Source organism: Peromyscus leucopus, chromosome 4, assembly GCF_004664715.2.
Source record: "Peromyscus leucopus breed LL Stock chromosome 4, UCI_PerLeu_2.1, whole genome shotgun sequence".
NCBI lineage: Eukaryota > Metazoa > Chordata > Mammalia > Rodentia > Cricetidae > Peromyscus > Peromyscus leucopus.
The window spans coordinates 140879537-140892478 of NC_051066.1; the positions used below are offsets into that span (position 1 = coordinate 140879537).

General features: G+C 51.9%; 1 protein-coding gene across 3 annotated transcripts; it reads right to left on the reverse strand.

Annotated features, from left to right (window-relative positions):
- Positions 1-1441: 1441 nt before the first annotated feature.
- On the reverse strand, positions 1442-11726 carry Zbp1 (Z-DNA binding protein 1). 3 transcript variants are annotated; one of them, XM_037205430.1, is made up of 8 exons: positions 11480-11726; positions 9605-9841; positions 8442-8630; positions 6434-6601; positions 4761-4964; positions 3642-3857; positions 2362-2535; positions 1442-1936 (listed from the first exon to the last, which is right to left on the reverse strand). In XM_037205430.1, exons 1-7 carry the CDS (start codon positions 11511-11513, stop codon positions 2363-2365), a joined length of 1221 nt encoding a protein of 406 aa, XP_037061325.1. In that variant the 5' UTR covers positions 11514-11726; the 3' UTR covers positions 1442-1936; position 2362. The 3 variants fall into 3 exon arrangements, with proteins under 3 accessions (XP_037061325.1, XP_028749628.1, XP_037061326.1); XM_028893795.2 differs by having other exon boundaries at positions 1442-1822; positions 11480-11718; XM_037205431.1 differs by lacking the exon at positions 6434-6601 and having other exon boundaries at positions 1442-1822.
- Positions 11727-12942: the final 1216 nt, after the last annotated feature.

A 12942-nucleotide genomic window follows, 5' to 3' on the forward strand; every position in this document is an offset into this window, starting at 1 on the left:
GGCCACATCACCAAATGTGTTATTCAGCTGGGTGGATGGGACAAATACCCAAGAGATTTCATACTGAAAGGAGGAAAATGGGCTGCGGGCAGTCAAGCTGGCCTGGCATGCGTGAAGCCCGGTATACATGAACATGGTAGCACATGCCTGTAATCCCACTACTGGCAGGTGAAGGCAGGAGGATCAGAAGTTCAAAGACATGCTTGGCTACGTAGGGAGTTCAAAGCCAGCCCAGGATATATAAGACCCTGTCCCAAACCAACAAATAACCAGTATGTTCCCTTTAAATCTGGTTTAATCCAAATAAATGTTTAAAAACTTTTTTTTTTTTTTTTTTTTTTTTTTTTTTTTTTTTTTTTTGGTTTTTCGAGACAGGGTTTCTCTGTGTAGCTTTGCGCCTTTCCTGGAGCTCACTTGGTAGCCCAGGCTGGCCTCGAACTCACAGCGATCCACCTGGCTCTGCCTCCCGAGTGCTGGGATTAAAGGCGTGCGCCACCAACGCCCGGCCTTAATGTTTAAAAACTTTTAAGCGAAAGGTTTATTTTCTTCTTTCTCCTTCTCTTCTTTTTTGAGACATGGTCTCTCTACATAGCCCTGGTTGGCCTGGAAATTGCTATGTAGACCAGGCTGGTCTTGAACTCACAGAGATGTACTTACCTCTGCCTCCCAGGTGCTGGAATTAAAGGCATGCATTATCTCCTGGTATACATACATACATACACACACACACACACATACCTGAAACATGTATTTTACTTTTTGTTTATGTTTCTCTCTGTGTATATGCACATACATCTAGGTGCCTGTGGAGGACAGATGAGGGCATTGGATCCCCTGGAACTGGAGTTACGGGCCATTGTGAGTCACCTGCCGTGTGTGCTAGGAACCAATCACAGGTCCTCTGCAAGAGCAGCAGGTGCTCTTAACCACTGAGCCATCTCTCCTAATTTAAAAAAGAGTTTTAAATTTTTATTTATTTTTGTTGGGGTGGGAGGTTGTGGGGCACTGTGCTCCAAGCACACCTCTGGAGGTCAGAGGACACCTGGCATACCTGTGTTTTCTCCTTCCATGGTGTGGTTCTGGGAATTCCAACTTGGGTCATGAGGCTTGGATACAAGCCTCTCTTGGACTGAGCCATCTCACCTGCCCCTGGTTTAATTCTTGAACTCAGTTTTCTGAGTGACTTAGATGCTCTCTAGTCGAATGAAACACTAGCAGTGGGAGGTGCTGATTTTATATTTTCTTTTTGTCTCGGGTGTTTATGCACTGTATGTGGTGCTGGGTTTTGGAGGTACACTTTTGTACATATATACAGCCCTCCCTCCTTGTTTCCTCTGTCCTCCCATCTGTCCCTTTCATCCTCTGCTGGCTTTGCCTCTACTTTGATGTCACATCCACGTGTGTGATTCTACAAATCTATGCAAAATCTGGGAGCCACAAATGAGAGAAAACATGATTTTTTTTTTTTCCTGGGATGGCTTCATTCACTTAGCATGGTGGTCTCTGGTTACACCCACTTTCCAGTACATGACACATTCTCATTTTTTACTCCGAATTCCTTCTACCCATCCCCTATTGACGGACAGCAAGGTTGGTTTCATTTCTCAACTGCTGTGAACAGAGCACAGTCAACAGGGATGTGCAGATATCTGTGTGCTGTGTTGACTTGTCCCTTGTGGTGAACACCCAGAAGTGGTAGAGCTGGCTCACATGATTGATTGATTGATTGATCGATCGATCGATCTTGAGGCAGGAAAGGTTGGTTTGGTTCATGGTGGCAATGGTGTCAGCCCATGGTCCCATGGCTCCATTGCTTTCTGGTCTGTGGCAAGGCAGAGGAGGGGCGCTTACCTCAGGGCAGGCAGGAAGAAGAGATGGATAGAGAGACAGGAAGGGGCATGGCCCAGGCTGTGGCTGTGGCTTCGTGGGTAGAGCACTTGTGTACATGCAAGAAATTCCATCCTTAGCTTCTCATAAACTGGATGTGGTGGTACCCACCCGTAATCCCAGTGCTCAGGAAGTGGAGGTGAGCAGATCAGAAGTTCAAGGTCACCCTTAGCTACATAGTGACTCAAAGCCAGTCTGGACTACATGAGACCCTAATGTCTTCAGGGACTCCTTTCCTTCATCCTCCCAAAGTCTCTACTCCCTCCCAGGAATGTCATCAAGAAAGCAAATCCTTCTAGAGACCTGTGTATGGATGATCTCAGGGCCCTCAGGATCCTGTCACTTCCTAACGATCAGTCTCAGCCTGGGACCAAGCTGTCAATACATCACATCCAAATCACAAAAAGTCTAGTCCAAGCCCTGTGTGCGGCCACAGGAAGCTTGCCTGTGCCTTCTCCACCTCTCTCCTCTCACCTCACTCCTGAGTCTGGCAGCTCCCTGTGTCGGAGATCCCGTCTGCCCTAAGCACAGTTCCTGTGGTCTGGGGGCCGCTGTCTCCCAGAGTCATCGTTCCCAGCTCAGAGGTGAGCAGCGTGGAGTTGCTGGTATGGGAGCAGTTTCCACGCGGCACGGCTTTGGAACTTGAGTCTGGAGGGAGGGAGGAACAGACAGTGAAGGAGCAAGTGAGGGCTCAGGTCACTGTGCTGTTTAGTTCACGGGGGCTGCAGGTATCCGCAGACCCCTCTGGAGTCTGTGCCCCCCAACCACTGTGGTGGGTTTCTGCCCCCCCCCCATGCTCTATGGCTTTGTTCCCCACAGTCCTCAGGGGGACTTAAGCTCCCACCACCACATACATTTATTTGTTTGTTTGTTTATTTTGTTAGGGGGGCATCAGATGACAATGGATGGGAATTGGTTCTCTCCTTCAATCATGTGGGTCCTGGGCATCAAACTCAGGTCTTCAGACTTGGCAGTAAATGCCCTTACCCACTGAGCCATCTCGCTGGCCCAGGGAAACTTCAATACTACGTCACATGCCTCTGTTCACACTCTCCAGGACTCTCCAGTTCATTTCAGATAAGATGGAGACACTTTACACACGCCTTCAGGCTCTGAAAGGTCCGGCAGGCACCCACCAAGGCTTTGGCTCCTGGATGTCAATCCCTCTTGTTTCTCAAACTCCTGCGCCTTGTACTGCTCTCCCTTCCCACTTCAGGGCCTTGGCACCTGCCGAGTCTACACTTGCAGATCCCTCCAGGACTGTGTCTGTTGGCAGGTCCCTGTTGATTACCTACTTCAGTTCTCTGACAAGCCCCCCTGACTGCAGGACTCAGCCTCTCCTCTCTGGGAGCAGCCATGACTTGTCCATCCTAAAGGGCTCCTTGCCTGGGCCTGGTGACTGTGACCCACAGCTATGACCTGTTCTCGCTGTGTGAGCCATACGGCGCTCCACCACCAGGATGGGGAGGACGGCCCACTTGACATCCAGACATCCTGGTCCGTTCGTGCTGATTCTAACTATCCACTCGTGGGACTGCTCATGTACGATTCTCTCACTCCAAACCCCAGAACTCTCTGCTTCTGTCCTGCCCAAAGCCCTCTGTGGCTCCTCCTTACCCTGATGTAAATACCTGCATCCTCCCTGCAGCCTGGAGTCCCAGACCACTGTGTCCCTGTTCCAGACCATTGCCTGATGGTTGACCGCAGGATGACTGTATGAGGTGGGCACTCCCACCTTCTGTGCCCAGGCTCACCTGTGTCTTCCTTCGGCTCCTTGCTGTCTCCAGACTCTGTGACTCCACCCTCTGACATAGTGTGGATGGTCATCTTGTTGCTGTTGCCGATGGTGGCGTCCTCCAGCAGGCAGGATTTGATGTGGACTCTCTGGGCTGTGTTCCCCTCAGGGTCAGCGCCTGGCTCAGGTGTTTGCATGGTGAATGAAGTTCCTTGGTCAGCAGTGGTGGCTGAGACTTCGAGTTAACCGAAGAGAAAAGGCAGGAGAAGCCAGGCGTTGTACAGGGACCTGGTCCTGACATCAAATCTGTCCGCCCACCCTCAGGGCTGGCTCTTACCAGTGACCTTGCAGATCTGGCCCATAGCCTTTGCCCATCCACCTCACCTCCACGTCCTGGCGCATGTCTTCGCTGGCCTGCAATACCACCTTGCCCTGCCCCCGAGCTCACCAAAACCACTCTGGCCTCAGCATCTTCTTCTGGGTCTCTGGGGCCTCCCTCTTGTCTGTGGCCAGTTCCCAGGTAGCCGTCAAGGACATATTGTCCTGCTACAGTTCATTCCTTTCCTCCCCCGTCTCACCTCAGCATCCACTGGACCCTGGTGTCTCCTCTTCACTTTCACTCAAAACTCAGAAAATGTCCGCACTCAGCTTTCCCATCGCCTACCTGTAGGCTCCCTGCACTCCCAGAAACTGTCACAGAAGGCCACCACAGAGCCCTGTTTGCTGGCCCCCTGCTGGCCCTGCCTCACTGTTCTCTATGGAGATGCTCCTCTCTGGTTCTGTTGGTCCTCCTGAGACCTCTGATCGTCTAAGAATCTACAGTTCCTGGCTGGCCTCTGGCCAGGTCCTCGAGTCACCGTGCCATTCCCTGATGGCCTCATTCACTGATGGCCTCTTTCTCCCTGTGACCTTGCTTCCTCCCACTCAACCTTCCCTGCAGGTGATGACTGAGACTTGCTGCACACCGGTGCTGGGAGCCTGGGGACCCTGAGTGCCAGATCTAAAAGCTCAACATGCTATTCGGTGGTATCCCTTTCATGGGTCAGGGTAGAATGAATTTCCCATCATGCTTCTTTTCTCACAAAGAGTCTGGCTTCAGGTCCTTTCTGAATATGTGGGGTGGTGGAGGCCGTGATACCTGGGGGGCTGCCAGTAAAGCTATAAGCAGAGTGTTCCACTGGCTCCCTCGGGACGCTCATTTCGTTGCCGTGGCCCAGCTGCACACGTCGGAGCATGGACTTCTCCATGTGGATGTGCTGATCTCCCCAGGCACCAGGTCGGGGGTCCTGAGAAGAGGGGTCCTCTGATACAGGTAGTGGGAGAGGATGGTGGGGCCTGGGACCTGGGAAGGGCAGAGCATTAAGGATTTGCCAGAGGTGACTCCAGATTGTTCTGTCCCAAGGCTGGGGACCCAGTGGCAGCTGGAGTTGGGCAGTCTGCAGCATTCACAGCTAAGCCTACAGTATTGTTGGGGTACCTGCAGATCTAGGGAGCACATGCCACCTGCCTCCTGGCTCTCCTCAACCTTCGACTCCCATCAAAAGAAAGTCCCTTGTGTGGGAACAAGTCCTCCATGCCTCTTGACAAGACAGTTCGGGTCTTTGCCCTGCCTTTATTTCCTTGATGCTCATTTTCAGACTCACTTTCCCCCCCCCCCCCCCGAGACAGGGTTTCTCTGTGTAGTTTTGGTGCCTATCCTGGATCTTGCTCTGCAGACCTGGCTCTGCCTCTCAAGTGCTGGGATTAAAGGCGTGCACCACCACTGCCCGGCTTAGACTAACTTTTTATGATTTTCAAATTAAAGGAATGCTAAAACTTTCAAACTCATTTAAGTCTGAAAAAATGGTGAGCCACTTAACATCCATAAGTAAAATAGCCAGATATGATGGTTGTCAGAACTAGGAGCATCATGGTTGGGGAAACTGAGGCCTGGGTAGAACAGATTTCTCCCAAGGGCATGGGGAGAATCTGGGTTTGGAGCTGATGCTCTTGTGCCTGGGTGACAGGCTGGAGTATGAGGTGGCCCCACACCCTCTAAGCTGCAATGCCTATTAGAGAGGAAACCCTCGCTGGACAGCACCAACCTTCGTCAAAACCAGGTTGCCAAGACTGGGGGATGGCTGGGAATGGGTGAGAGCATTGCCATGCAAGCGTGAGGACCTGAGTTTGGATCTAAGCACCCACGTGAAGAGTCAGGCATGGCCACAGGCACCTGTACCTCTGGTGCTGGATGACACTGAGACAGGGCGATCGCTGGGGCTTACTGGCTGCAAGGCTGGCTCTAGGTTCAGTGTGACACCCTGCCTGGGGGCAATACGGTGGGAATGACAGAACAGGACACCTGACGTCCTCCTCTGGTTCCGAATGGACTTCAGCAAACACACACACACACACACACACACACACACACACACACACACACACACACACGGGGGGGGGAGGTGGAGAGAGAGGGAGAGAGGGAGAGAGAGAGAGGAAACTACTGAGTGCATGATGATCCAAATTTTTCATGGCAACAGTTAGAGAGAGAGAAATATGTTCAGAGCAGAGAACGGAAGTTGCCCGCTCACCATGTCTCACCTGCTGAGAAAGGGGGCTGAACTGTCCTCACACAGACGGATTGGATCTCATTGAGAAGGGAAAAATAAAGGGGGTGTAGGTGAGGTGTGATCCAGGCTTCTCATTCTGAGAAAAGCCATGCCTGTCCATGCAGATGAGGAGGTTGCTCTTTCTCCTTGAAGGACCAAGCCCCCCTCACTTTCTTCCCCCACTCAGGCACAGCAGGTGTCCCGGCCAGGCCCCTCCTCTTACCCCTTTGATCACAGTCTATCTGTCTTAGCATGGCATTCCCATGCCCGATCTGGATGGCTTCTGAATTGGCGATGGAGATGTGGTTGTTGGTTCCCTGTTGGCAGATCATGTTGATTGGATTCTGCTGGTAAATAATCGCAGTGGACTCTTGTCTCACTCCAGAATGAGCTACACAAAAATATTCCGTTGAGTTTCTTTGTTTCAAGGACATAGGGGCTCTTGTATGAATAGCACTATACTTCCCTGGGGACTTGCCGCAGCATGAATCAGACCCCATCCTAGGGGCCCAAGAAAGAAGGTGCCAGGTAAGACTCAGGAGCTCCCTGGAGCTGGCCACAGCCTGCCTTCCCTGTGTCTCATGGATACCATGGTACCTCAGATGGAACCGCTTCTGAAATCCCTGCAGCAGGTGCCTTACCTGTGTGTCTGCTGCCAGAGCCTTCCAGAGCCCTCCATGCTGAGCCCCAGGCTCCTCTCACTCCAGCAATGGCCAGAAGAGGCCACATGTTTGGTTGGGCTCTATTGACATTATTAAAGACTTAGCTATGTCCCCGTGTTGAAAATCTGGCTGCCGTCCATACTGTCACCCTTCTTCAATAGCTGAGGAGAGGGGGGGCAGGCAGGCCACACCAGCTGAGCCCAGCCACCTGCTCTGTGTGCTCCACATGCCTGCTCAGGTTGGAGGACTGTGAGCCTCTGTGAATTCCTTTCTCCACAAATGAAAGTCGCTGAGCATGGTGACAGACACCTGTAACCCCAGTGCTCGGGAGGTGGAAGCAGGAAGATCAGGAGTTCAGGGGCATCTCAGCTACACGAAATTGTCTCATAAAAGAAAGAAAAAAATTAAACCATATTTTCTGCCCATGTTTGTGTAGAGACAAACACACTCGGGCTGGGGCATTCTAGACATGCATTCATAAAATGTACATTTCTTTATCTGACTTTAAAAGACACTGCCAGGTGTAGTGGTACATGCCTTTAATCCCAAAATCTCTGTGAATCTGAGTTCAGCTTAGTTTACGTGGTGAGTTCCAGAATAGTTCTACTATGCAAGCCCAGCCCAACACTCCCTTTAAAACAACTTTATCCACTTATTTATCAATTTAGGTTTTATATGATTTTTTTTTTTTTTAGTTCAGACTAGCCTTGAACTTGTAACTCTCTTCCCTCTGCCTCCTGTGTGCTGGGCTAAGAGCTCGGCATCGTCATGCTTGGACAAAATGCTCACAGAGAGTCGTTACCAAATTCAGGTTGACCCTGTGTCCAGGCTGAGCAAGCCCAGTGTGTCCCTCCCTCCAGACTCTGCACCTGCAACCTTCAGAGCCCTGCAGAGCCTGCTCCACTGAGCCCCAGGCTCCTGTTCCCTCAGCAGTGACTAGAAGAAGCCTCATATCTTTTGTTGGGTCCCACTGACTTTATTAACGATTTGGATGTGTCCCTGGGTTTAAAATCTGGCCGCCATCCTCATTATCAGGCTACCTCCAATAGCCAGAAACCCTATGGCACCATGAGTGAGGCCAAGGCCAGCAGCTGGGTGGCCCTCCCTCCTTAAGCCTGCCAACATCCCTCCCTGCTGGAATCCCTCTCAAAAGAGGATCAGTAAAACATGACCCTAAGGCTGGAGAGGTTGCTAAGTGGTTAGAGCATTGGCTGCTCTTCCAGAGAGCATAGCACTCAGTAGCCACATGGCAGCTCACAACCATCTGTTACTCCAATTCCAGCCAGGAGACCCAATTCCCTCTTCTGGCCTCTGCAGGCATCGCATGCCTGTGGTGCATATACATACATGAAGGCAAACACATAAAATAAAATACATAAATCACAAAACAAATCAAAAGAATCTGACCCTGGACCATCCAATCCTTACCCTTGACTTTTTCAACCTGACCCTAGATGACACAATCCTGATCCTTGACCTTCCTAACCTGAACTTTGAATTTCCCAACCTGACCCTAGGCCATCCACCTCTGACCCCCAACCTCCCCAAACTGACTTTGACCTCTCATACCTAGTTCTTGACTTTTCTGACTTGGGCCATAAATCATCCATGTCTGCCCGTCATAGCTCAGAAGGTGTCTATCTCTCATCTTGTACAGGTGTGGGTTCACTTCTTTGGCCGTCTTCATTCCCAGAGCCTTGGCGATATGCAAGGCCTTTTGAGGCCCATTGTCCTCGAGGAATCTGAAGACTCTTTCATCTGCAAGGGGAGGGGCAGGTGCTTAGTAGGAAGAGGGCCCTGTGTTTACATCTGTCCACCACACCGGCTGTAGCCTGGGGTACTTATGGAGCCCAGGGGCATGGTCCTGTTCTGTCGGAGGCACATGGTCATACTGAGTGCAGTGGTCATCTGGAGACCAGATGTGTGAATGAGGCTCTCACTCTAGAGGCTGGCTCAGGCTGGCACAGGTGTGCCAGCATCTGGAAGATAAACCACTTCTTGGCCATTTAGAGCCTTTGGCTTCTAACCGCGAGTCTGGCCTCTGAGACTCTTGCAGAGCCTCAGTGGTAGACATGATCCCAAACACCCACTCCCCTTGTACCCCTGAGAATGGTTTGGGGAGGCCTATGGTGTGCACTGAACTGAAGGCCGGGGCTCTTTGCAGCTGTGCCTATATCTTGTTAGGGTCTTGGGGCTGGAGGAAAAAAGATGTATCCGTTGGAGACAGGAGACGCTCCGCTCCACGGAGCACAGGGAACACTTCCACAGGAAGGCTAGGAGACAGGACATTAGGCTGGGATCCTAGGGTTTCCCATGTGCTTGGGTCACAGCTGCTGGCTGCCAAAGGGTAGGGTCCTGCTTCCTTTCCTGTCTCCAGCTATGGGAGTGAGTCAAGCCAAGGTGGCCTTGGGTACAGCAACAGTGCTTGGAACTGTGGGCCCTCTCTGCTCAACGCTATCAAAGTCACCTGAGGGCTCTGAGGGAATCCTTGCCATCAGCACTCACAGTCATTGTGACAGCTGCCTGGACTGTGTCTTTGCTATTGCTAGTGTCTATTACATACTTACCATGCATAAGCCCTAGGCTCTACATTAGCTCCATTGGCAAGAAGAAATCAAGAGACCAAGAGAGGATGGCAGAGCTCAGATTTGAAGCCAAGCCTGAACCTGGACTTGCCCATTGCCAAGACAGCTCTTGAAAGGAGTCTGCTGTGCCCCTAAATGACAGATTACCGAGACTAGGATGGGCAGTGAGGTCCTTGGGGACTGCAGAAACCTCATCTCCAGGAGCATCCCCGCCCAAGCACCATGTTGCAGGGGCTTCTAAGGATACTTTGCCCTCCTCCTTCAGGTGGTAAAGGACTTTGTTGAGTGTTTTCTTGGGCACGTGGCACTTCTTTACCAGCTGGGCAATCTTCACAGGGCTCCCGGCTTCACTCAGCACCTGAAGGATCTTTTGCTCTAGATTTTCTTGGGCGGGGGACAAAGAGAAGAGCTGAGTCAAGCCATGTCCCCATGGGAGGCTAGCATCCAAGCTCCAGAGACAAGAGAGATCTGAGAGCCCAGAGCAGAGGAGGCACCCATGACCCAGGCCAAGCAGACAGCATTGATGGCATCACTCAGAGGCAAGAGTGTCAGTTAGAGTGGACCCTGGCCCCACAGCTGGATGGTTATAGGCAGAGGAGTGCATAGGCTGTCCTGTGTACTGGTGTGGAACCCTAGACAGGTAGGAACCCTCAGCTCTCAGATGATGGAGCAGGAGGGGAGCAAGCCTGGACCAGAAGCCCCTCCATGGTGCCTGATGCCTCTCCCAGCCTTCCTAGGGAGTTCCTTTCTCTCCAGCTTGGCACCCACATGGATGGCATGGGTATTCCCAGGTCAGGAGCCCAATGGACGTGGGTCTCCCTTCCTGCCTGGTGGATTACACTTCTGAAAACCCAGCTTAGATATTTCCCACTTCTTTTTCTCCCCTACCCTGCCTCAGTGCCATCTTCCTGATGACACTACTCATCTCCCAGGTGACCACCAACTCCAGAAGGGTTCCCTCCAGCACCCTCTACCTAGAGGTCAGATGGACCTCTGCTGTCTACCCAGACTCCTTTGTGCCTGACCCCAGGGATCACCCAAGTTCCACCTCATGCTCCTTTTGGCTCCTTCTGTCTGCCTGCTCATCCATGTGCCTGTTTTTACCTCCCTTTTTTCCTCTTGAGACAAAGTCTCACCACATATCTCAGACTGGCCTGAAACTCACAGCAATCCTCCTGCCTCAGCAATGCCCCCCTGGGATTATAGGACTGAGCTTCCATTCCTGGCTTGGCTTTGCCTTGTCTTGCAAAACCTTTTCTCTGCTGGGGTGTGTGTCCTGCAGTGGGCTCTCCTGCCCTCCCTTCCCCCACTGGCCCCTAAGGGCACATGGGCAGAGCTTTCTCCAAAGGGTGAACTTGAAGGGCTGGATGGAGGTGACTGGATGGCAAGGGTACTATTCGGAAGCCACAGGGGCCAGGTGAGGGTTAGTTCCTGGTCTTCTCTGCCTGGCCCTGAACCTGCCACCTGGCCTGGCCCCTCCCTGAAACCTTTTGAGCAACAACCTCTAGCATGGTGTGAGGATTGAAAGAAGTGATTTTGGGGGCTGGAGAGATGACTCGGGAGGTTAAGAGCACTGACTGGCGTGCAGGCACACATGCAGGCAGAACACTGTGTACGTAATAAATTAACAATTTTTTTTAAAGTTTCAAAACAAGGAAGAAAAGCAGTAAAGTAAATCCTGCCCACAGGTGCCCAGCCCCACAGCCTCGCCCAGCACAGCTCGGCACCCGGGAGAAGAGCATGAACACAGAATTGGAGCCAAACTTCTTGTCAAAACAAAGTCACCTCTCAGAGTTCAGCGCCCGAAGCCTGTCACAGGCCTTAGTGCCCTCTTCTATGAGGTGAGAGCTACCACTTCTGCCTGAGGGCTGTTATGAACCAGGTCAGGGGTCAAAGCATGATGTGAGGGATCTAGGGCACAGGATCCTTGAAGCAAGCTGGCTTCCTGGGATGCCCTCTTCCTGAGCTCAGATGTCCCCAGAGTACCAACGCTGCTCGGGAGAGGGAAGAGGCCCAGCTTACCTCCTGTGCTCAGGTCAGCAGCAGCTTCCGCCATGCTCACAGCCACCTCAGGGCACCTTTGAGGCTGGGGGTGCCAGGTTCCTACACTGTGGCCAGGCCTGAGGCGGAGTCCACAGGAACAGAATGGCTTCTGGGATCTGCAGACACCATCTGTTTCTACCCCGGAAACAAGCACCCGTCTGGGTCCATCCTCCCAGCTTTCTGGGGAAATCGAAAATGAAACTTTGGTGTGGTTCTCGAAAGAAATATTGAAATCAGGGTAGAAGAGCAAGTTGGAGCTGAATTATGTGACATGGAAGAGAGGAGTGTTGGGCTCTGGGGGAGGAGTCTTGGACTTCCACTCAGAGAGCAAGACCTTGAAGAGAGTCCCATGAGAGCCCCCGTAAGGGTGAAGACAGTGACCTAGGAAAAGGCGACTGTGAGTCCCCACAGGGCAGAGCTAGTGCTGTCTACCCACACACCTTCTAGAAAAAGAGTCCCTCACTTTCATAAATTCTCAGAAGAACTGTTCCTTGAACAGTTCAGACACTACTCTGTTCCAATTACAGGTGAAGGGATCGAGCTCACAGAGATGGTCTTGTGTCCACAACTCAAACTACAATATCCCTGAATCTGGGTCCCAGCCGCAGGTGGGAGGTGGGATGCAGCGGGCAGAACCTTGGCACCCCTGTGCACAGGGCAGGACAGGAACAGTAAACAGAGACCAGAAGGAGGCATGGACGTGCCTGCAAAATGTCTGCAAAGCAAGCAGTAGGTGGCAGGTCCCCAGCCAGCCTCACCTTACAGAATCTGAAAGTCACAGGACAGGCCATGACCAGGCCAGTTCCACAGACAATTTCAGGGGCCTGTGCATGGGGAAACTTTAAAATTTCCAAGTGATTTTTATGACTTCCAGGGGGAAAACCAGAGCCTGAAGAAGCAGCCAAGGAAAACAGCAAACTGCACTGCCCGTTGCGGCCCCAAATAAATAAGGTCATCTTTTATTTATTTTTATTTTTTTTAAGATTTATTTATTTATTTCTTAAGCATACAGTATTCTGTCTGCACATATTTCTGCAGGCCAGAAGAGGGCACCAGATCTCATTATAGATGGTTGTGAGGCACCATGTGGTTGCTGGGAATTGAACTCAGGACCTTTGGAAGGACAAGCAGTGCTCTTACCCTCTGAGCCATCTCTCCAGCCCAAGGTCATCTTTTAAATGCTCTCAGATGGGCCTGTTGAGAGACATCACTTAGACTCCCTAGAGGGGCTATTTGGAGACCGACCACCAGGTGGCGCCTGCTCATCAACCAGCCCTTGCCCGGGGTCGGGGGGCGGGGGGTCTTGCTCGGTCCCTGGCCAGGGCGGCCCTGGCCTTAGAGCACTGGGTTTTAGGACATGCCCGCCCTCCTGGTCTCTTTCGTCAGCATCCTTTATTTCCCTGTGTTAGCTGTCCTAAAGGGCAGAACCTAGGCCAGTGGCT

Coding starts and splice junctions, on each gene's coding strand:
- Zbp1 (XM_037205430.1), bottom strand. CDS start 11,513: ATGGCGGAAGCTGCTGCTGACCTGAGCACAGGAG. Junction 6,602..8,441: donor TCAGAAAAGTCAAGAACTAG/GTATGAGAGGTC, acceptor ATTTTTGTGTAG/CTCATTCTGGAGTGAGACAA. Junction 4,965..6,433: donor GATAGACTGTGATCAAAGGG/GTAAGAGGAGGG, acceptor TGCCCTTCCCAG/GTCCCAGGCCCCACCATCCT.